The sequence below is a fragment of the Babylonia areolata genome, chromosome 30 (assembly GCF_041734735.1).
Source record: "Babylonia areolata isolate BAREFJ2019XMU chromosome 30, ASM4173473v1, whole genome shotgun sequence".
NCBI classification, from domain to species: domain Eukaryota; kingdom Metazoa; phylum Mollusca; class Gastropoda; order Neogastropoda; family Buccinidae; genus Babylonia; species Babylonia areolata.
The window spans coordinates 11,499,714-11,525,574 of NC_134905.1; the positions used below are offsets into that span (position 1 = coordinate 11,499,714).

General features: G+C 41.2%; 1 protein-coding gene across 3 annotated transcripts in view; it reads right to left on the reverse strand.

The window, feature by feature from the left end:
* LOC143275205 (run domain Beclin-1-interacting and cysteine-rich domain-containing protein-like) overlaps positions 1-25,861 on the reverse strand; it is a 152,198-nt gene that overhangs the window by 11,133 nt on the left and 115,204 nt on the right. For all 3 annotated transcript variants that reach the window (XM_076579178.1, XM_076579181.1, XM_076579179.1), the window contains exons 16-21: positions 22,794-22,867; positions 10,807-10,871; positions 9,918-10,218; positions 7,119-7,197; positions 2,099-2,173; positions 1,619-1,709 (exon numbers count right to left, since the gene is read on the reverse strand). In XM_076579178.1, the coding sequence (XP_076435293.1) occupies positions 1,619-1,709; positions 2,099-2,173; positions 7,119-7,197; positions 9,918-10,218; positions 10,807-10,871; positions 22,794-22,867 (685 nt within the window). The remainder of the gene's footprint in view (positions 1-1,618; positions 1,710-2,098; positions 2,174-7,118; positions 7,198-9,917; positions 10,219-10,806; positions 10,872-22,793; positions 22,868-25,861) is intronic.

The following is a 25,861-nucleotide window of genomic DNA, read 5'->3' on the forward strand; positions in this document are numbered from 1 at the left end:
ACTCCCTCCAGTCTGCACCTGGGCTGCTGAAAGTGTCTGCTGTACATCCGGCTTGCCTCATCATACAAGTCAATCATCTGATTCAGTGACTAAAAGCTTTAAGACTAAAAGCATGAGTTTCCTGTCCAGTGCACATGAAACCCTGCATTTCATGAAAATCATGGAGCACTGGCAGTTGTCTATTATCAGCAGTGTGCACAATAATAAGAGTTCACTGACATCCAACTGCCATGCCCACTTCCACACCCTCTGGCTGATATTTGAACTATCGTTTTACATCACTCCTCTCCCTCTCCTGCCCCTCTTCCAACTCTTGCTGCACGCATTCTGTCAGTCATAGCCACCTGCTCAAAAAAGCTGTCTGATTGGACAGACGGACTGAATTAGCACTGTCGTTGTCATTCACCTTTGTATTCAAACCAATCATCAGACAAGAGAGCCTTCTCCATCGTTATAGCTGTCCATAATCATAAACACAGCTTGCAAAATTGTGTAAATCCACACTGACTGTAACCACTTTCTTTATGGACAAAGTTTCAACACCTTTTTTTTTTTTTGCATATGATGCAACCCCCTTTCCATGCATATTCCATGTGGTCCAGTTAACTGTTTTTCCATTTTGTTTTGCAGTGAATCCCCAACTGGTTTGGTCTTTGGTGACTGAGCCATCTGTGTATATGATGATGTCCTCTTCTTTACTGTTTTCTTCTATGAGTAGCTTCACTTCCGCATCAGTTTTGCCCTCTGGCCATTCCCGACAATGTCTTCCTAGAGTGGGTGAAATGGCTGTGTTGAATAGATGGTTGAGGTTTTCGGGGTTTTTCTCCCATTCTTTTGTTTCTTTCAGGTCTTGTAGTCAGTATACTAGCTAGATTGTGTCTTCTGCTTGCCCCATCCATGATCTTCCTCGTCCTAGACGGCTGCCTTTGACAAAAAACAAGAATGCCAGAGAATCGACAGGCAGACAGAAAATACGAAAAAACTTAGCCGCATGACGAGCACAGGAACAGGAATCAAGATGGCTGCCGGAAAAAGAGGGCGCTAGTCAGGGATACACACGGGAGGTAACCTACTTAGGGAGGTTATCGGCCGTAGCTACTTTCATTTTCTCCGCATAGGCGGGTAGTAGTTTGCACAGGACAGAAATGTCAGACTCCTGCCGGAGTATGCACTAGTGGGTCACGGTTACGTATGTGTAATTAAAAGTGAGATTACTGAAGTTTTACTTAGAATGAAATGGGTAAAGTTACTGGACAAATGTTAATGATCAATGACACAAATATGTTTGGATATCAGTAAGCTGTAGAGTCCTTTGAATACTTTTTTCTACAATGTGTGTGTGTAAACAAGCAAGAAGTGAGTGTTCATCTAAAACATGAACGTTGTGGGTTATTAATCTTGATCTAAAAGCTTTTTCTTGCACCAAATACACTTATGCAAATGAAACATCATGATAAGTACACTTACTCAGTTTAAATCCTAGACATCCTAAACATATGATGAATGTTGAGATGAGCACAAAAATGTCTGTGACAGACACACAAAACTATAAAACAATGGAATGATACTTTTCCTGAACAAAACAAATGTTTATATGACATAAGAACAGTGACCTCACCTGGACAGCGAGAAACCTGCTGAAGCTGGAAGGGGAAGATAACTTCTGTCTCCTGACAGATCTCACAGATAAAGCCCAGGCCTTGACACAGCTTAAAACACAAAAGGGGAATAATGATAGTAATAATGGATACCTATACAGCACACTATCCAGAAATTGGTTCTTGGTGCTTTACAAAACACTTTTCTTTATATAACACCAATGTTATGTACACACACCAAAATGTGACTAACAAACCAAACACACACACACACACACACTTTATAATCCATAATCCATGTCAGGGTTTGGTGGGTTATGGAAACAATAATGATAACATGCCCAGCTTACACATCTATGCATAAAACTGGAGTATGCTGCCTGCATGGTGGGTAAAACAGTCATATGTATAAAACCTCACATACATGCAAGTGAACATGGGAGTTACAGCCCACGAACGTAACAGAATAAAAGAGATAAACTTCTGCCACACACACTAACCGGACAAGAGTTGACATGGTGCACAGCCTCCGACACCATGCCTTTCAATGTTAACAACATCCGTCCATTGCGCACCTGTAACTCACACAATGTCCCACTTTTGTCATACTATTGCACACCTGTAACTCACACAATGTCCCACTTTTGTCATACTATTGCACACCTGTAACTCACACAATGTCCCACTTTCGTCATACTATTGCACACTTTCATCATACTATTGCACACCTGTAACTCACACAATGTCCCACTTTCATCATACTATTGCACACCTGTAACCCACACAATGTCCCACTTTTGTCATACTATTGTGCACCTGTAAACCACACAATGTCCCACTTTTGTCATATTATTACACACCTGTAACCCACACAATGTCCCACTTTTGTCATACTATTACACACCTGTAACCCACACAATGTCCCACTTTTGTCATACTATTACACACCTGTAACCCACACAATGTCCCACTTTTGTCATACTTTTGTGCACCTGTAACTCACAATGTCCCACTTTTGTCATATTGCACACCTGTAACCCACACAACTTCCCACTTTTGTCATATCATTGTGCACATGTAACCCACACAATGTCCCACTTTTGTCATATTATTGTTCACCTGTAACTCACACAATGTCCCACTTTTGTCATACTATTGTGCACCTGTAACTCACACAATGTCCCACTTTTGTCATATCATTGTGCACCTGTAACTCACACAATTTCCCACTTTTGTCATATCATTGTGCACCTGTAACCCACACAATGTCCCACTTTTGTCATATCATTGTGCACCTGTAACTCACACAATGTCCCACTTTTGTCATACTATTGTGCACCTGTAAACCACACAATGTCCCAATTTTGTCATATGATTGTGCACCTGTAACTCACACAATGTCCCACTTTTGTCATATTACATACCTGTAACCCACACAATGTCCCACTTTTGTCATATCATTGTGCACCTGTAACTCACACAATGTCCCACTTTGTCATATCATTGTGCACCTGTAACCAACCAAAACAATGTCCCACTTTTGTCATATCATTGTGCACCTGTAACCAACCAAAACAATGTCCCACTTTTGTCATATCATTGTGCACCTGTAACCAACCAAAACAATGTCCCACTTTTGTCATATCATTGTGCACCACCTGCAACCAACCAAAACAATGTCCCACTTTTGTCATATCATTGTGCACCTGTAACCAACCAAAACAATGTCCCACTTTTGTCATATCATTGTGCACCTGTAACCAACCAAAACAATGTCCCACTTTTGTCATATCATTGTGCACCTGTAACCAACCAAAACAATGTCCCACTTTTGTCATATCATTGTGCACATGTAACCAACCAAAACAATGTCCCACTTTTGTTATATCATCAAAAGACCACCAAAAGGAAACACTGTTCAGTCCTGTAACAAAAGTGAACATGTGCCTATACAAAAGCAAGAGTGAATAAAAGTTTTGAATACTGTGCATCTGCAAATTATTCTGTTGTGTGCCTGTTTAGTGAGGTTGCATGTGTGAAAGAAATATGTATGTGATTGAACAGTCAGATGTGTTTGCAGTGAAGTGAAGTATGAGCTGTCATGTCTTGTTATCTTTTGCTCTCTGGGTGTGATCTGGGAAAAAATGTAGGGGAGGGAGAGAGAGAGGGAGAGAGAGAGAGGGGGAGACAGAGAGAGAAATCATTAGGAAGTTTTTCCCACTGAAATGGCAAGCAAATATTTTCATTTCTTGTAAATTAGTTGCTTGTGAGTAATAAATAGAAAAATAAAGGTACAAACAAATCAAACATAAATAACTGTATAAATGTGACACATCACGTGAAAACCCGGCAAAAGTCGCAGCCAGCTATTCTTAGTTATGCACAAAAACACATCATTAAGGTCAAAAGAATGAAAATCCACATTTTTACAAATTTCAAATCATTGAAGTCTTATTTTTGCTGGTGGTAAGTATTCTAGCACACAACTGCATGAAACTGTAGTATCTTTGATGCTTTCTGGTGCATATGCTGTTGGTACTGCTGCACACATCCATCACTTTATTTGATATGTTCAGAGCACTGGACTCCAGGCTTTTCTGAAATCATGTCAGCCGATGATGTGGCAATACACTTAATGACTGCAGTCAGTAAACATTATTTTGATCTGGGATCTAAAGCTTACGTTCAAAAGATTCACCAGCACTACGGACATGAAATTTTTTTGTTCCAACGGTATATTTCCAGTTACCTTCTCAGCAACATGTCTTCCTTTTGTACATGTTCAATGGGAAAGATTTTGAGGTAGTTCACATCTCCATCTATTGGGTGTTTTGATGACCTCACATGCTGGGCAAGCTGACACTTTGGTTGTTTTGCTGTTCTTGGCATCACTCTTATGGTTAGCCCTCCTGTTTTGCTTTTAGGTTTTGGGTTGATCCAACATAGATAAAGTCAGGATGGATTTGGCATGTTACTACGTACACCACATTCTGAGTGGTGCAAGTAAGGTGGTTTCTGATTTTCCGCCTCATTCCATTCCAAGGGCAGACAAACTCATGTCTGTTCTATGATTGTGCACAAGTGTCACATTCAATTCTGAGGCATTCAAATCCAGAGAACAGCAAACTAACCAGCTCGATAAAAAGATGATGACCATCAAAGGGAGAGAAAGATTCTGTTCCATAAATGTGCACAAATTACATGCAGATATATGATTTATATTTTCATTTTCTATTCATTATTATTGGTATCATATTTCATTTATCAATCATTTTATTTCATTTATTTCTTTCTTTTTTTTTCTCCCTGCCCCCCCCCCTTTTTTTTCTTCCTCCCTGTTTTATATTTATTTCTATTACCATTAAAGTGTATTCATATCATTATTATTGTTATTATCATTACCTTTTTATTCTTTTATCTTTTATCGTTTTTTTCATTTTAATTATTGCCAGAGTTAGATATTACTTCACTATGCTGACAACTCTTCTGTAATAACATTGCTATTGACGTCCAACGTAGGTTATGACATACTTATATTCAGTATGTCACAGACACGACGCTCTTCTGATGAAGCCCTATGGGCGAAAATTTGAGAGTAAAAGAAAGGACAGTTATTTTCTTTGGGGTTTATTTACCTTTACATATACACATATGTAGCCAAGCGCTCTGCTGGCTACAAATAACCGAAGTTCAACTCACAGCACAAGCTGAAAGCTGAACTTAAGCAGATGATTTTTCACAGCTTACCTGCTGGCCTTCAACGACTCGTGCATAATGCGTGACGCCATTTGAATTGCAAATGAAAACCCATTCTAAACAAATGCTCTAAACAATTATTCAACCAAGTCTATGTATCATTCACTTCCAGATATGTCTGTTGTGCCGACACACACTCTTAAATCAGTTAGAAGCATATCTGGTTTAAGTTTAATCATTCATCAGTGCAACGATTTCAAACGACACTAACGTCATTTTGTCCTTCTATCACATATGATGCTACAATCTTAAATTCTATATGTGGCCACTTGTTCGGAAACTAAAATCTGGATCAGGAGCTTACAAAATACAAAGCAGATAGCAGTTTCACTGCAATGACAGTGTCCACATGCTTAGTCGTCACACACAAGTTTGCTGCCTCACGTTCTACTGCACTGTCTTTTTTTCTTCTTCTTACTTAAACTATTGTAAAATAAAACAATAGAAAAACCCTTTGTGACTGGCCTCTGTAAAGGCGCTTTTCTATCCTTTCACTCTTTTTATCCTGTCTTATTTCAGTAATTCTGTTCTAACCCCTTTACAATGTATCACTCGGCACACAGTTACACACACACAAACACACACACACACATATATATATATATACATATATATATATATATATATATATATATACATATATATATATATATATATATATATATATATATATATATATATATATATACATATTGGCTTACTCTATTTATGAGGAATTTTTTTGTTGTTATGGCAAAGGAGGAGAGAACTGAACTCAGAACTGAAAATGTTTCGGGTTTTTTTTTTTTTGTTTTTGTTTTTTAATTTATTCAGGGATTAAGATTTTAGGCATTGCCGATTCTTCAAAACTGTCTGTGAAGATCGTTTATGATGATATATTCACTGTAGTGGGGTTGAAAGTGAAATCTTGGGTCATTTGGTAATGGTTGTTGTTAAGTTTAAGGAAACCAGTCATTGTTAATGTCTGTGGATTTAATCATTAAAAATGTGATGACTTTTAAAATAATTGTATTGTGATCTATAAATGATTAAATGATGGTCTTCTAGCTCAGTAAAATTTGGAAGTGGAAGTCAAATTGCTAACTATAAGAGAGAAAGATCTGGTCAGAGAGGACTTAATGATGATGTGAGTTTGAGCCTAAACAATTTGTGTGCTTTTTTTCCTGAAGTGCGTAAATAAATGTTCCAGCTACTGATGATGTGAGTTTGAATTTAAACAATCAGTGTTGTTTGTTTTTTCCTGAAGAGCGTAAATAAATGTGCCAGCTACTGATGATGTGAGTTTGAATTTAATCAGCATTGTTGTTTTACTGATGTGCGTAAATCAATGTGCCAGCTACAGATGATGTGAGTTTGAGTTTAAACAATTTGTGTTTTTTTTGTGTTTTTTTTTTTTACTGATGTGTGTAAATCAATGTGCCAGCTACTGATGATGTGAGTTTAAATAATTGGAGGAGTTTGTATTATACTCCATGTTTGGTGATACATATACTTACCATGTCAAACTGATGCAAACTAGGCCTATCGGTTTGCTCTGCTTGGCCAAATTTCACGCGGATAACAGTGAAAAGTGCTTTTCTTTTTTCCTGATGTGTGTAAATCAATGTGCCAGCTATAGATGATGTGAGACTGAGTTTAAACAATCAGCGTTGTTGTTTTTTTCCTGAAGCGCATAAATTAATGTGCCAGCTACAAATGAAGGTTTCAAATTGAGCCTGCTTAATGAGTTAAGCACATGATTGAGAAAGACACCACAAGCCTTACAGCAAAGAAGTCCTCCATGGAGTACAGGTTGTCATCCTCCATCCAGTGTCTGGACACCCTGTCCATCTCCTGCAGCCACCTGAAACAAAACAGCTCATGTCTACTGCAGTCAGCATCCTGTCAGTCCAACAGAATGACTGCACAAGAGGAAACTTTTCATGAACATTTCTAGAATGAAGGTATATTTGAACTCATGTGTGCTGCCAGCCAGGTGGGTGGATGCCCACACCATACCTGTGGGAAATGAAGATATACACTGAGACAGCACTGTGCTCACCTGGTGGATTGGAAAAGAACATGAAGCACACCACAACACGATAAGAGCAGTAACTTCTCCATCTGATTCTCTGTCTGGCTGCAAGACACAAGGCAGGAGAAAGTGCTGCAAGGAAATCAGAAGCAGAAAAATGGAGCAGGACAGACAAACCTCCACACAGCTTAACAAGACAAGCACTAGATGAGAACCCTCAAGGGAAAAGAAAAGTGGGCAGAACAAGTCAGACACTGGAAAGATGCATGGCCAACAAGACTGGATGAAGACAGCCAGATGCACATGCCTTAATGGGCCCTAGTCCACTGGAGGAGTGCTGTTGTCTAATGGCAGCCCTGCGCTCCTCAAGAGGTCAATAGGTCCACAGTGCTGTCTCAATGTATTAATTTTCTACAGGTATGGCAAGGATACAGACCCACTTGACTGACAGCAAACATCCATTCAACGACTAAATGGTAGAAGAAAAAAACAAACAAGCAAGAAATCAATTCTTCAGGTTTTGCAGACTTACAAAAAAGTCAGAAATTAAAACTTGGAAGTTTCAAAGACACAGAACAGTGAATATGATACAGGAAAGACATTTTCTTTAATACTTTGTGATTTTACATGCTGAACAAGTGTATGGAGGTGTTGCTCACATTTGCACTTGGACAATTCATACTCTTTTCTCATTAATGGTTTTTTTTTTCATCATCGCTATGAGGAGATGGGAAGGATGATATTTTTTCCGGTGACACTTTGACAATGATCTGGGGAGTTCAGTTCTGTTCAGTTACTCAAGGAGGTGTCACTGTGTTCAGACAAATCCATATACGCTACACCACATCTGCTGGGCAGATGCCTCATCAGCAGCGTAACCCAACGTGCTTAGTCAAGCCTTGAGGGGGAACTAGCAAAAACTAAAAGTTTTCAAACATGAACAGAAATCAAAACTGTGATGGTATCAGTGGTTCTTCTGATGTCCTGAACACACATCTCATTCTGACTTCTCACTCACTTGGTGTCGTGTCATGCACATGGTATCATGCCACTCACTTGGTGTCATCTCACTCACTTGGTGTCGTGTCGTGCACATGGTATCATGTCACTCACTTGGTGTCATCTCACTCACTTGGTGTCGTGTCATGCACATGGTATTATGTCACTCACTTGGTGTCATGTCACTCACTTGGTGTCGTGTCATGCACATGGTATTATGTCACTCACTTGGTGTCATGTCACTCACTTGGTGTCGTGTCATGCACATGGTATCATGTCACTCACTTGGTGTCATCTCACTCACTTGGAGTCGTGTCATGCACATGGTATCATGCCACTCACTTGGTGTCATGTCACTCACTTGGTGTCGTGTCATGCACATGGTATTATGTCACTCACTTGGTGTCATGTCACTCACTTGGTGTCGTGTCATGCACATGGTATAATGTCACTCACTTGGTGTCATGTCACTCACTTGGTGTCGTGTCATGCACATGGTATCATGCCACTCACTTGGTGTCATCTCACTCACTTGGTGTCGTGTCATGCACATGGTATTATGTCACTCACTTGGTGTCATCTCACTCACTTGGTGTCGTGTCATGCACATGGTATCATGTCACTCACTTGGTGTCGTGTCATGCACATGGTATCATGCCACTCACTTGGTGTCATCTCACTCACTTGGTGTCGTGTCATGCACATGGTATCATGTCACTCACTTGGTGTCATGTCACTCACTTGGTGTCGTGTCATGCACATGGTATTATGTCACTCACTTGGTGTCATGTCACTCACTTGGTGTCGTGTCATGCACATGGTATCATGTCACTCACTTGGTGTCATGTCACTCACTTGGTGTCGTGTCATGCACATGGTATTATGTCACTCACTTGGTGTCATGTCACTCACTTGGTGTCGTGTCATGCACATGGTATCATGTCACTCACTTGGTGTCATGTCACTCACTTGGTGTCGTGTCATGCACATGGTATTATGTCACTCACTTGGTGTCATCTCACTCACTTGGTGTGTCATGCACATGGTGTCATGTCACTCACTTGGTGTCATGTCACGCACATGGTGACATGTCACTCACTTTGGTGTCATGACATGTACATGGTCTCATCCAACTCACTGGGTGTCATGTCACTTGGTGTCATGCAATGCACACAGTGGCATGTCACTCACGTGATGCCGCGTCACATTCATGGTGTCATGCGACTCACTCGGTGTCATGTCACTCATTTGTCATGTCCTTGTGAGGTGTCATGTCACTAATGTGGCGTCACGCAACTAGCATGATGCCATGTGATTACACATGCTGTCATGTCACTCACTCAGTGTCTTGTGATACACACATGGTGTCATGTGATTATATCATTCACCTGGTGTCATGTCATGTACATGTCATGTCACTCACTGGTGTCATGTCATTCACTCGGTGTCACATCATGCACATGGTGTCATGTCACTCACTTAGTGTCATGTACGTAGTGTTTTGTCACTCACTTTGTATCACGTCATGCACATGGTATTACATCTCTCACTTTGTGTTACGTTTGCAGATGATCAGCAGGGTGTAGAGGTGGCCAAGCTGGCGCCTGTAGTCGCGGATAGCCTCCAGGGTTCGAACCTTCCTGTACAAGGCCATGTTGATGGCGTCCACATGGAACAGAGGTTCTTTATGGATCTTCTTCAGCAGGTCGCGGGCAAAGTTTGATACGCAGCACTGTGTAAAATCCCACCGCATAATCACACGCCCAGGAATCACTTCTGTTTCATTGGTATGGCAACACTGACAAAAGTACTTGCCCATGTACTCACAGTAACGCAGTCTTTTAACAAAACCTGTGTGGAAAAAGAAAAAGAACATGATGACTACCAAGTTAAACTGATCTCTCAGTCAAAGAAGGTTACTCACTAGCTTTGTGATCTACATAGAAAATAGTTTGTAAGTACCGTAATTTGGAAGAAAAGTAAACACTTCTGCTTTACTGAGCAAATACTTTGATATATCTAGAAAGAAAATAAATATTTCTAATCTACTGAGCAAATGTTTGTGCTCATTTAAAAAAAAAAAAAAATGAAGAAAAATTTTTCTGATTTATTAAGAAAATATTTATATACGTTCGGCAAATTTATTTTAAAAGTAAATATTTCTCATTTATTATGAAAACATTTGCTGATATAGTGTGTTGCAAGCTTAATGGAGGTCACACTGATTGTGAGAATGGCAGTCAATGCAATGGTAATTAAAATAACTACAAAGCCCAATACCTCAAAATCATCTCTTGATCAGATAAATTCAAACAATGAAAACTAATATTTCTGACTTTTCTTTTAATGTATCACACACATGCATGCATTAACATACACACACATGCACATACTCACTAAGACTAAAATTCTGAAAAATGCGGCAGTGTTAACACCTACCTGGCTCCGTTTTAGTTCCACATCCAGCACAACGCATGTTCTGTTTGCTGAGCAGCACATTACGTCTGGTGACACACACACACACACCACTGTTCATTTGTTTGTTTGTCTTTGTGGCTGTTTCATAAGCTTAGTATTTAACATGTAGCCAAGTGCTTGGCTGGCTATCATGACCGCAATAGCTTAGCTTCATGGCGCAAGCTGTTGCAGACATTTCCCACTTTACCTACTGATTTTGACTCATGCATAGTCGCAACGCCATTCAAAATTTAATCTGAAGCCCATTCTAAACAAATGCCCAAAACATTTATTAAACTAAATCTAGAACAGAATAGAACAGAATAGAATAGAACAGAATATGTCTTTATTACCAAGTGTACAGGGGTCACAAGGAATATTGGGGGGGATAGTACATAAGACATGAACATAAATTGAAAATCATACATAAACACAGATACAGTAGAAATAAAATACATACAAGTGCATATCAATATAAAAACTTGTGCATACTCATGCATGCACGCACTGCCCACATACACACACACACACACACATGCACACACACACACACACATTTGAACAGAAGCTGCATATTACATGTGGATGGGGCTGATGACTAGATATTCAGGTAGATGGTTGTTGGTTGCACATTCTATTTATCACACTGGATTTGTTCGAGAGACAGGGCATTGACTGCATTGGGGAAAAAGCTATTGGCGAAGCGATTGGTTTTTGTCCATATACTTCTGTACCTTCGACCAGAGGGGAGCATCTCGAAAATCCCAAAAGCTGGATGTGATTCGTCCTGGTTGATTAATTTTGCTTTTTTGAGTAGCTGCTTATATGTTATTATAATTATTATTATTATTATATATTATTATTATTACTTTTTTTTTGTGTACACTTATAGTTGACTTCATCAAGTTTTTGCACCTTATACATATTAGTAGTAGTAGTTCTTTTTTTAATGTATTTATCTATTATTTATCCACCCCTTTTTTTCCTCAAGGCCTGACTAAGCGCGTTAAGTTACGCTGCTGGTCAAGCATCTGCTTGGCAGATGTGGTGTAGCATATATGGATTTGTCCGAACGCAGTGACGCCTCCTTGAGCTACTGAAACTGAAACTGAAATATATGTCTTCTAGAGAAGGTAGATCAGCCCCGGTAACCTTGGTGGCAGTTTTTACGATTCTGTTAAGGGCTGCAACTTCTGCCTTGGAAATGTTTCCATACCAAACAGTAATAGCAAAGGTTAGCACACTTTCAATGACTGCTCGGTAGAAATCAACCATGATTTCTTTTTTAATTCTGAACTTTTTGAGGCGTCGAAGAAAGTACAGGCACTGTTGTGCTTTCTTAACAATTTTTTCTGTATTTTTCTCCCATTTCAAATCGTTGAAAATGATCAGTCTGAGAAATTTAAATTCGCTGATGATGGTAAGGGGTCAGATCTGGTCTTCCTGAAATCTAGAATTAATTCTTTGGTTTTTGATACCTTGAGTTCTAAGCTGTTTTGATCACACCAGCTGACAAGTTCATGTACTTCTTCCCTATATTTTGACTCATCACTGTTCGTAATCAGCCCTTCTCAAGTTGTATTGTCAGCAAACTTGACCATGGTGTTACATTCATTTTGAGTTGCACAGCCATGTATGAATAGTGAGTACTGTGGGTACCTATGTTCACAGCCAGAGTATGTCTGTTGTGCTTACACACACTTAAATCAGCTAGAATCTTAATCAGATTTTATTTTAATCTTTTGTTGGCCAAGTTCAATATTTAGGTTTAAATCATTTTGTCTTTTTGTCACATACAATGATAAATTCTTAAATTATGTATAAGATCACTTATCATACACAATAACCATACTGTTATAGTGTTCGGACCAGAACAGATCAGGCAATTAAAAGACACAGCAGATTTTCACTGTCAACACAACAACATTCACTTCACACCAATAGCATTGCTTGCATGCTTGGCTGAAATTTGAAATCTGTGTTTGCCACACACACTATTTAACCATTACTGTTTACCTACATTAACCTTCTAGCATTTGCATGTGTTACTGAAAAACTTTTCCCAGTATTCGAAACTTTTCTCACATCTTAACCTGAAAAGTGTGATGGGCCATTATTGTGGCTTTCCCTGTGAAGTGCGATGGGCCATGATCGTGGCTCTGTTTACATAAGGTCTGAAATTGTTCGAATATGCTCCGCAGCCTATGTAAAACTGCCTGTTCTGGTGTTACTGCTTCACTGCTTGTGTTTGCAAAACTTTGACTAAGTTTACAAGTCCAGATCTCCGTATTTTTTGTAAACAATGAGTGACACTGAAGTTGACAAAGCTCAGGAAATAGCGACCTTGTCACTAGTAATGATTCTTTTGCTGAGAGGGATTCTGGTGAAAATGGCTTTGTTATTTTGACACTTGGGCAAGCTGGCTTGCTTGTTGTTCATTTAGTTTTGTGTCTCCAGCCACAAAAAGTGGGGGTGGATGATGGGGGGGGGGGGGGGGGGGGGGCAAAGTGGGTTAGGCATGGATCTAGTGCTAACTCTTGACCAAATGAAGCTAGAAAACTGGGAATTATTTTGATTGAAAACATTCTTGCTGCTTTTGAAAGCACCATGAGCTAAAAGAAAACTTTTGTTTCTGTTTTTGCCTGTGATTGCTTCAAGTGTTGTAGATGTGCGCATGTATAGCGTCAGTAGGCGAGTCTCAAACAAAGAATACAATGCTTATAATTTCATTGTTACAGTTATATTCATATCATGATTCTGCAGCCAGAACATTCTTCTATACAGTTTGATGCCAATTTTGAGATTTTGACTCTAAAAGATGTGAAAATACCTATACCGACCACCAGCTCGGCCCCTCCAGCTGATGTGGTGTGCATCCCCAGTACAGCACCAAATGTGCAGGGTAAGGCGTGGTGGGCTGAGTCCGGGTAGGATAGAACTTGTGGTCATCCCTGGCCCCCCCAGCAGCCCAGGGTGCACCAGGGGCACACCCCTGTACAGGTACAATAGGGGGATCTGCCCATGAGTGCCAACCATCCTGTGAGCCCATCCCCCAGGCTCACTGGCTCCAGGAAGGGAAAAAAGAAAGAAAAAACTTGACCAGGTTGGCGAAGTCCAGTAATCTTTCTGACCTGGCTGTCAGACCACCAGCAGACTGCCCAGGACCGCCTGACACATACATGCCTTCCCCAGCTGGAGAGACCAGCCGGATAGCAGCGTCACCTGACAAGCAGGTGAGAGTCACACACCTAGTGCCCCCTCCTGTAGAGATACTGGGGTGACCTCAGCTGGGATGAGCACGGGAGTGTGCCCCCCCTCCACCCACTCCCCAAGGTCATAGGTGTCCGCTACCACTGAGGGAAGTGGGGGCAGGGACTCGGCATGGAAGGGAGGGACAGAGAGAGCAGTGCCACCACTGAGAGCCTCTCCTTGAATAGAGAATAGAGGGCTGAACCATACCCCCTTGTGACGGCATGTCTGGCCTATAAGATTATCAGTGAAATATATATACATATAAATACATTTTTTAGGCTGTTTACACAGGCACAGTAGGGGCACATCCCTCAACTAAACCACCTCCATTTGGAATAACTTGGGGTCAGACCCGAACTCCAATCCCCCACAGTCCCCTTCCTGACTGTGTTAGGAGTTTGAGCTGTTCTACTGCAATGCGTCTACAAAGACGCACTGGACCGATCGCAAACGGGAGAACCCGTGGGTCCCGGGACCTGAGATAGTCTCCCAAAACAGCAATATCCTAACCTCACAGGTTTGGCAATCACCGGAATGGTTAATGATGCTCCGCGATGGGGACAAGTTATTCCCAAGTATTGCAGCAAGTCTGTAAGAACAAGAAAGGAACAAAGAAAAAGTCAGGAACGGTTGGCAACAACCATAGAAAACTGTAATTAGAAGAAGAAGAAGAGCAAGATGAATTTGACAAAACAAAACACTGAATAAGACGTCACAAAATGATACAAACGATGTAAGATATGTGAATCCTGAGATGAAAACAACCCGGAAAGCCGCAACTAACAACAAACATGCATGAAAATAATATTTCTAATGCACAGAAAGTCAGTAAAGGCAGAGCAAATCGATAATGTCACATATCTGAAAATGACGGCCATTGTCAATGATTAATTACCTCCTACCGGGAATGGCATTTCATTAGCCAGCGGACGGCAATCTAATGGCGAGACAATCTTATTACTGAGTTGCCACAGAAAGTTTTGGCCATGAAGAGCAAACAAAATGGCCTGGTTTGCATAATTTTGACATGGTACAGTATATGACACCAAACTGTGTTTATTATTCATGTATCACTTCATATACCAGTGTTATTACTGCTTTTGTGTATCCAGTATATATATGTGTGAGAGTAACACAGTGATAGGATATTAGTCAAGTATAATATGCTTTACCTCCAATAAAAATTATGTGTGTGTAGTGCTCTGCTGTGATGGTTACTGCACAATACTGGATTAATATCAGTTACTGGTTAAAACCATCTGACATGTATCGCAGGAATTAGGAATGTCATTTGCAGTCAGTATCTGGTCTTCACACATATGTATTATATGCATTATGTTATGTTGTTGTCTTTTCCAAACCAAGTGATAGTCTTTCCATGGTAATATGTATACACATGTTTACTATCCACTTGCATTAGAATTACTGTTACTGACATGTTGTATTTATGACATTTGTTTGTTTGAGACTTCCAGGCTCTGTCTCCTTTTCTCTCCAGATAAAACAATAGAAGAATCTTTTAAAACTGGCTTCCATATGTTGCTGGCCTGAGCAAGGGCCTTTTAATTCTTTTATTATATTAATTCATTTAATCCTATTATCCCTTTTATTTAGCCACAATCCTCCAAATTAAATCCAAACAAACCCCATCCCCCTTATCACCCAATTCTTCTAACTTCATCATATAAAAAACAGACAATAAATATATAAACAAATAATCTTTAAAGAAAGAAAGAAAAAATCAAATAACACAATAATAATCATAATAATAATGCTGATGATAATAATACTAATGATGATAATAATAATAAATATTTGAATCATAATATTAAGTGTACTTATACAGTGCTGAATCTTGTGTATAAACCAATTAACTCACTCAGTACGGCCAGTCCTCTCTTCTCCTCTTCACAGACCCCTCGGATGTCCAGTGGGTGTCTCAATGACCCAACCTTTAGCTTCCGTCGTCAGAATTGTGGTATTCTTTGTCAACATTCACCTCTTCAGTATAAGAGCCTTCCGCTTGCAATATTTGGATGGTGGTAATTGGGGTGAAACGCTGTTAACGACGTCTCTTTCGCCGTTCGTATGGAGAGAGTTAAAGCACTTGTGCACCAGTCATCAGCAAGCATGCACAACTCAAATTCAGAGGGATGGAAAAAAAAAGAACACGAAACTTAAAAATACATGTACTGGTGAAAATAGAGAACAATACATTTGTACAGGGAACCAGTATGCATTTTTCATAAGAAAATGCACAAAGCTGGTTTTTTAACTCAATCAAGTCACAGTCAAAATGACCGGGTTTCCCCCTCAAATCGCACTATTTTAAGCAGTTTTTAAAAAATCACAAAAAATCAACCACTCACCCTACAAACATAAAACACATACCAGTGGACAGATAAAACAATGAATTTACTAAAAATGCTTAAGTGAAGGAACCACATGGTTTTGATGATATAGGTAATCCAATATGATACACATTGGCAGGAAAACAAAAAATTTTTTTAACACAGGTAATCCACTTCTTCATGCTCTGAATCCTCCTACACTGGTTCAGTCACACTCCTGTACTCTTGGTTTGATGTGCTTATGATACTATTTATGCATGCTGCATAAAAAAAAGAGATCTGATTAGAATATATTGGAAAAAATAACAAAAAACTGATTGCTGCTTGCAGTCTTGAAAAACACACTGAAAAAACATTTGCCGGACTGTACACACATAGGAAAAGACACCACACATACACTTTTTTTTTACACAATGCACACACTGTAGACACTTCAGTGACACTGTTGCTTGCTTAAGTCTTGTTTGGTGTGGTAGATTTCAAAACAGGGCACAGCTCATAGGGCTTTCTGGCACTGTCGACATTGAAACTTGGTGCGCTGCACCCTGTTCTTCAGGTGCTCTCTGGTGGCTCCTCTTGCCTTGTCCTTGGCATAGCACACAACACAGTGCCTGTAGCCTGTGTTTTCCATGAAGTGTTGGTGCTTGCAGTTGAGGCAGTTGACTTCCTCGTTGACTGGGGCAGCAACGCCATTCAGCTCCTCATCATCCTCAACTGGAAGACTGGCCAGATCATAACACACAGAAAAGGAAATTTTCAATCTAAAATTACGTTTAAATAACATACTTACCGTGACCCAACTAGTGCAGACTCCGGCAGGGGTCTGACATTCCTATCCTGTGCAAACTACTATCTGCCTATGTGGAGAAAACAAAAGTAACTACGGCCGATTCCTGTCCTGTGCAAACTACTATCTGCCTATGTGGAGAAAACAAAAGTAACTACGGCCGATTCCTGTCCTGTGCAAACTACTATCTGCCAATGCGGAGAAAACAAAAGTAACTACGGCCGATAACCTCCCGGAAGTAGGTAACCTCCCCTTTGTCACGCTGGCTAGCACCCTCTTTTGACGGCAATATGCCATCACCAGTGCAGTGAGCAGGGAAAACAGGAAGCGGGGAGGACGGGAGGGTCTTAATTTTGGGTCATGGTAAGTATGTTATTTAAACGTAATTTTAGATAGAAAATTTCCTTTTAATTACACATACTCAACCGTGACCCAACTAGTGCAGAATAGCGCGACAAGGTGGAGGGCGTGTGTGTGGGTCCCTAAGGACCAGCCACTACTGATATGTGAAATATGTGAAGGAGCATACATTCAGGTGTGAATGAGGCAGTTTTGTCTGTGAGTGCAGTCGTCCTCCGAAAGGAAGGTAGGGATGAATGTATGAAAATGAATACATATATGTGCAAAGGGATTATAAATTTCCATCAACTCAAGTGATGATGTCAGGATTATGCCAATGACATGACAAGAGATCGAGTCACAAGAAATATGCAGCTGTATAAGCATACGTGTAGCGTGCACAGATATACCCAAGTAAATGGGTAAGTGTGCATAATCCGTAATGGAAAGGAATCTGTGTATGCACCTATACGTAAGAGATGTACATACGCATATGAATAAAGTGCCAGTATGTAGACACAGAGAGTTCTGGGCATTGTGAACAGAATGACGCAAATGCAAGTGTGCCTATATTGCTATGTAGGGAATCTCAATGAATAGATGTCAATGAATAAAGATAGAAATAAAATTGTACATGTTAATATGAAAGTCGTATGAACCTATCCCGTAAGCGCACACACGTGTATACCGAGGGATAAGTATACATCTATAAGTGTAAATAGAAATGTGTATAAATGTAGCAAGATGTTGTATATATATATCTATACCTCTATCTATCTATCTATCTATCTATATATATATATATATACACATTTAAAAAATTTTTATTTTATTTTATTTATATATATATATATATATAATATAATATATATATGAATATAAAAATATATATATATATATATATCTTCTTTTTTCTTTTTTCTTTTTTTTGTGTGTGTGTTGATTTTGATAATAAATCAAAAAGAATAGAAGGGAAAATATTGTGATTTATTTCCTGTTATTGTGTATAACAAGAGAATGGTAACAGGGTTGGTTGCCTGTAGAGGACTGTGTGCAAGTGTGGGGGGATGAAGAACCCAAAAGTTCAGTGGCTAATAGCCTGAGAAACAGCAAGAGGTGCAGTTGCTGTGCAAAGTTGTGTAAAGTCCATGAATGGGCATCAGGACCCAATGAGAAACCGAAAAAACATCGTTGGTGGACAGCACAGGGGGCAGGAGTGACGTGCTGTGTCGGCGAAAGTAACTACAGCGTCAACCGCCTAGGTTACGAATGCGGAGTCGCCTCCCTTGGCGCCGATAATCGGTGAAAAGGATGGTGTCTTTACAGCACATATCCCCTGGTGCGACGTGTCCTCGCTGTAGAGGGAGGAGTGTCATGCTGCGTGTGAGAGTCTGTGGTTCGATGCCACCGTAACCAACACAGGTGAAAACGGCCATAAGGGGAATAATTATAATGTCCCATAGTGCCGTGGGCATCCCAACCCGAATCGGTCGCCATCGGACACGAGACGGTCAGGGCATGTGGCATGACGGCGCCGTAATCCAGTGTTATGGGCGTCGTGGACGAGGGGGTGGCAAGTCCGTCGGCTTGCTGTGGGATGTGCATCCCCCTGTAGCTGAACGGCGGTCCAACCTCGCGAATAGCTCCTGCGAGAGGACTGATGTTCAGCTGTTGTGTGTTGACGGATAAAGGGATAGACAAGATCAGCCCGAGCACTGCCGAGAGGCAGGATCGAGTTATCAAGAGGCACTCCGACGTGGAAGTGCCAAAATTAGTCTGGGTAACAGCAGAGTTAGGCGATGGGACAGAAGAATCCAGCACAGCCGAAGTTCAGTGGGCCGTGCACGTACCTGCTCTGTGGGCGAGGGGCGGTGCAGGTGCAAGGTGTGGCACCGGGAAGCAGAGTGGTGCATAATTGCTGCAGCAAGTTAGCAATGAGTTGCTGATTGTTTGGTTGAGCAGCTTGCTGAGACGCCATTAGTGGATGGGTAACAGCAGCAATCAGCGGTGTGGCAGATGGGGTCATCACCGCATAGCTTGGTGGGACCGTGCACGCACCCACACTGTAGGCGAGGAGCAGTGCCAGTGCAAGGGAAATAACTGCGGCGGTCACCGGCAAGGGTGCCGAAGCAGGGGTTGCCTCCCTTGGATCGGGCGCTCCGGAAAAGGAGGGGGGGGATGCACGCGTATGGGCGAGCGTGTCCCCTAGTGGTCCACCTTCCTTCCTACACCTAGGGAGGGCATCCCTATGCGCCTCGGTCGCCATTGGATCTGAGACGGTCGAGGCATGCACGTGGGGGGTCGCATGATCTGATGTCACGGCCACTACCACGGACGCATCGCCCATAGGGCCCAGTCTAGCGTGCAGATCCAAAGCACTTTTTTTTTTTTTTTTTTTTTTGGTGCGTGTGTTGTTTCCCCAAAGGGATTGTGGCACATGCCATTGGTGCAACTGTGGGTATGGGTAAAGAGATAGAGGAGGTCGACTCGTGCACTGCTGACTGGCAGGGCCGAGAAAATGCGGATCGCGTTGAGTGCGTTCGCGGATCGATAAAAATGACATTAAAGGCAACACTGACTTGAGTGTGGGGCAACAAACCTCTAGAAGTCACCAAAGGAGGTGACAGAGGTCTGGAGTCGACCGGAGGGAGCGGAGGAAGTGGAGGAGGCGGCGGGTTGGCATTGTTGAGAGGGCCAGGAGTAGAGGGCCAAGAGTGTCAGTGAATCGATTGCGTTCGTGCCTTAATTTTAGCCCGATCGCCCAATCAAGCTACATAATTATGTGACCTGGTTGGAGACATAATTTGACAAAAAATAAGAATGCCAGAGAATCGACAGACAGACAGAAAATACAAAAAAAAAACTTAGCCGTATGAAGTGCACAGGAGCAGGAGTCATGATGGCTGCCGGAAAAAGAGGGTGCTAGCCAGCGGGACAAAGGGGAGGTTACCTACTTCCAGGAGGTTATCGGCTGTAGTTACTTTCGTTTTCTCCACATAGGCGGATAGTAGTTTGCACAGGACAGGAATGTCAGACCCCTGCCGGAGTCTGCACTAGTTGGGTCACGGTTAAGTATGTGTAATTAAATAGCAAATTCTTCCAGTGTCAGCTGTTTTTTTCCCCAGACTCCTCTGCAGCTTGTTGTACAGGCAGTGAGACTGGATCATCGTGAGGGTCAAAAGGTGGAAGACCAACTTCTTCCACCATTTGATGGTCTTCCGGTGCATTGGCATGTAAGAAACCATCTGGTCACTGCGGTCAACACCAACCATGCTGCCAATGTAGTCAACAACTGTGGGCTTTCTTTTGTGTTCTGACCGTGATCTCACTGTGGTCAGTTCAGGGATGTGCTGAGTTGTTATAATATGCACATCCCTCTTATCCTTCTACCTAATGACCATCACCTGGTTCAGTCTCCTGTAGTCCATCTGGCCACGGGCGAAGGCTCCAGTCACCAAATTCTTCGGCATGCCCACCCGGTTAGCCCGCATAGTGCCTACACATCCAGTGCTGACAGCAGTGAGACTGCGGGCCAAGGTGGGTGAGCAGTAGTAATTGTCCACATAAAGGACAAAGCCACAGTCTTGCAGTTGGTCCAGGAGCCTGAAGACAACATCGTGGGGGTGGTTGCTGAGACCCAGCTTGTGGCAGTACACCTCAAGGTTCTACAATACCCCAAGGAGCTCTCACACAGCTCATGCATCTTGATGCCCCACTTTACCGGCTTGTCTTTCATGTAGACCCGGAAAGATGACCGGCCTCTCCAGGGGCAAAGGGCCTCATCGATGCAAATATTCTGCTCCGGGATGTACACAGTCTTGAAGAGCTGAAACATGCAAACAGTTTTTACTATTGTGGACAATCACAATATGTATGATACAGCAAACCATCACCACTACTTCAGCTAATACTACCACTATCTACTAACATTCGCTATCATTTGAACTAATAATATTTAACAAGTGGGGAAGAACAAATAACACACACACACACAGGCATGCACACATACACACACACACACACATTCAAAACAAACCCACAAAAAAGAAAATAACTTACATGCACAAGGTGGTCAGTCAATGGTCTCAGCTTGTGGAGTGGATCATGGTCAGGATGGTTTCGCTCCAGGAATGTAGAGTTGTCATTCAGGTGGAAGAACGACAGGATGGCTCTGAACCTGTCCCGTTTCAGCAGCTTGGAGGCAAATCCAGTCTTCATAACTGGATTAGTACACCAGTAGTCCACTATCCTTGGTTTCTTTACTATCCCCATGTGGATGAGGATAGCCAGAAATTTTCTGATTTCATCCAGTGTCCTAGGCTTCCAGGTGCTGAATCGTGACCGTGGGGAGAGTTCTTCTCTTTGCTGTAGCTGCTGGATGTTATTTGCAGCATTACAGTTTGTCTCTGTTTTCATGTGTTTCAATATACTTTTATCAATGGAGAGACTGTAGAAGTCAACTGGTTTGCAATCCTCCCAAGGCGGCAATTTGAGTGGGCCCTGTAATCCTGGTGTCAAACAGAAGGATGGGTTGAGTGGAAAATTTGCCAAATTTCTACTCCAGTCATACATATAATCTGGATCTCTATGATCATCAAACAGATTGTTCTCATCTACTTCCATCTCCTCGGGTTCTTCTCCATTAGTTGGAGAATCAGCTGCTGCAACAGGTGCACGTGTTGTGCTGACCAGTCATTCCACCTTTATCATCGTCGGTGTCCGCCACTTCGTCGTCAATGTCGTCAGGAATATAGTCGGAATCAAGAGTCCGAAATTTCGTCACCTGCACTGTCGAACAATCCAACAACAGCATCTTCATCATCAGACCCGGTTTCATGAATCAATTCGAGTGCTTGAGCCATTCTTATGTTCCGCACGAATTGGTTTCGCCTTGGTGCCGCCATGTTGAAAACCATATGATGTTGTCATTTCGGGTTGTCCGGTTCACAAACAAAGAAAACTACTACAGAACGAATGAACAACGGTCTCAGGGAAGGAACTCGCAAGAAAAATGTCGGAGTTATCTGGAAATCATGAGTTATCGCCCTTAAAGCAAGATCGGTAATGTTAAAAAAAAGATCAAAATCTGTTGTAACAATGCGTCTGACACGCTTTCAAGTAAACGGAACAGCGTCGGAAATCTGCAGCCGACCAGGCACGATTGAGTTAAGCATCCTTGTTACATACTGAATAAAATTCAATCACAGCCAGAAAAAAACACCAGCTCCACAGACACTGACTTTTCCTGAGGATGAATGGTGAAGATGATCTGAGCTCGTGGGGGCGCCCATTCCAGATTGCCTCGCAACTTGGTCTGCGAATACAAAAAACACAATGAATTTAACATGTTGACAATAATAATAATGCCAATGACTGTGATTCTGGTTCCACTGTTACCACAAATACAGTTAATAATAATAATAATAATGAAATCACTGGCATCACCATCAGAGATACCATTCTTTGCAATGTTGCTCTTCAAATCAAACATCAAATCAGTAAATATTGTTGCCATTCTTTTACCTTTCTTTTGAGAAACTGTCATTTACAAACTCCTTTCAGGAAGACATCCTAAGGGTTGGGGTGGAGGTCTCATGGTTTACTGTCAGAACAGTGCCAAACCTGCAGTCCACACGTCAGTTTGAATTACAGCCACCCATCACAAAAAATGAGATGTTCACTGCCTGTTTCATCATGTTGCTGTGCTGGTGGTGTCAGTGTAATGTTACACACTGTCCCAGGTGGCTATTCTCCTGGCCATATCAGCTGAGGTGGGTGTCCACATTTAACCTGAATATAACTAAGACACACAAATTATCGTTTTAAACTTTGCTTTTTGAAACAGATATTAACTGATTTAACTTTCACGTATGCTGAGATCCATTTCAAGAACAAACATTGACCTGGTATAGTTTTCATTTCAGTTTCAACAACAGATGTACACTGTTGATGTGTACAGCTTTACTTCCAGCTATAATGACAGATGTACACTGGTGTCGTGTACAATTTTCAGTTTTATGACAGATGTACACTGCTTTGTACAGCTTTACAGCTGTAGTGTGCAGTTTACTTTCACATTATATTCTTCTACATTATATCTTAGAGCGATACAACTTTCAAATGACTGATTGGATGGCAAGCATTTATCCAATCTACACTTGTAACTAAATCTTTTACCAAGGAAAATAATTTAATCAACCACTGAATCAGTCACAATTACTATTTTGTGTAAAGCCGATTTCTTTTCGAATTATGTTGGTTCAAATGATCTAATGGATTAGACGCATCTGGAACCATTATAGTTTAATATCTTGAAATCTGTTAACTTTATAAAAAAATATTTTATCCCATATATTTCATTCAATATTATCTAAGCACTTATTGCAGTAATTTGGCATATCTTTATCTAGTGTCAAGATCTCATGGTACAGTTGAGTACCTTTGTAAATAGAACAAAGGATCTTCAATGCACTTATCATCTAAACAATTATCTGTAAATGTAAGCCCACATTGTTTGACATATGGATGACTGATGAACTGAGGGCTGCCAAGGGTCGAGGACAGGCCGAGCACGTCTGGCGCTCCAACAAACTGACTGTCTCCAGACAGGTTTATGTTAAGAAGTGGAAAAAACTGAATGACAATGCAGACAGCTGTAAAGTGTCAACATTTCAGCGCCTCCATCAGTCAGTGTTCCATGTCCAAACAGCTCTATGCTGTATCAAACCAGCTCATTGACAAAAATAGAGAACTGTTGCTACCAAAAAATATTCCTCCTCCGGATCTCCCTGATGCTTTTAGTTACTATTTTAATGACAAAATTGTAAACATCCAACAAGAACTGGATGCTAACCCACCAGAGGACCGATTTAATGATTTTAAAGGAAATTTAATGACACGTTTTAGACCTGTCTCTGAAAAAGCTGTAAGAGATTTTATTCTTAAATCTCCAAGTAAGAACTGTGACCTTGATCCATTGCCCGCTAACCTTTTCAAATTATGTCTTGATGACCTTCTCCCCTTGATCACCAGAATTATTAATCATTCTCTAGAGTCAGGCACTGCTGATAATTGTCTTAAATTGGCCATTGTCACCCCTCTTTTGAAAAAGCACAATTTGGACACAAATCCGCTAAAGAACTATAGACCTGTCTCTAATCTTTCTTTCGTTTCTAAAATCATTGAAAAAGTTGTCACATCAGCTCCAGGAACATCTTGATGAAAACAGCCTGCTTGAAACTTGTCAGTCAGCTTACCGGAAAAGCCATAGCACAGAAACAGCCCTTCTTTCAGTCACAGATAGTCTACTCTCAAACACAGACAAAAGACTTAATCTGTAGTAGCATTTTTAAATCTGTCAGCGGCATTTGATACAACTGACCACCAAATTCTTATCAATCGTCTTAGCACTACTTTTGGCATTAAATCTACTGCTTTAAAATGGTTTTCTTCATATCTTTCAAATCGTCAACTCAAGGTTAAAGTGTCCCTCAGGGATCAGTCTTTGGGCCTATCTTGTTCACTTTGTACACTCAACCTTTGTCTGACATCTTCAAAAGGCACTCATTTGGTTACCATAAATATGCAGATGACACAGAACTACAAAAAGCCACTCCACCATCTGATTTTAAAACAGTCATTACTGAATTGGAAGCTTGTGTAGCTGATGTAAAAACATGGATGGACAAAAACAAGATAAAGCTCAATGAAGACAAAACCAAACTCTTAGCCATAGGAGACCTAACTCGTCTTAAGGCAGCAGAAAAGGACCCAGTTACGTTTGGCCCTGCTTCAGTAGCATTTCAAACATCAGCCAAATACCTGGGTGTATATCTCAACCAAACCTTGACTATGAACAATCAAATTTCATTCTTGTATCGCTCATGTAATTTTCATCTCCGAAGGCTAGCCTCAGTCAGACCCTACATAACAGAGAAAAATAGGGCTCAGATGGTTTCCTCATTTGTCCTGTTCAGACTGGATTACTGCAGTTCCACTCTTGCAGGTTTACCATCTTCCTCCATCAACAGATTACAGAAAATCCAGAACAATGCTGCATGACTGGTTCTTTCCAAAAAGAAATCTGATCATGTTACACCTCTGCTGAATCAGTTACACTGGCTTCCAATTGAGTCCCGCATTAACTATAAGTTAGCAACACTCGCCTTCAAACATTTTGTCAAGTCTCTTCCAATGTATCTCTCCTCTGTACTGGGAACATATGAACCGCACAGAACATTAAGATTCAGTTCTGAAAAGCTGCTTGAAGTTCCAAGGACTAATCTGAAATGCGCTGGAAATAGGTCTT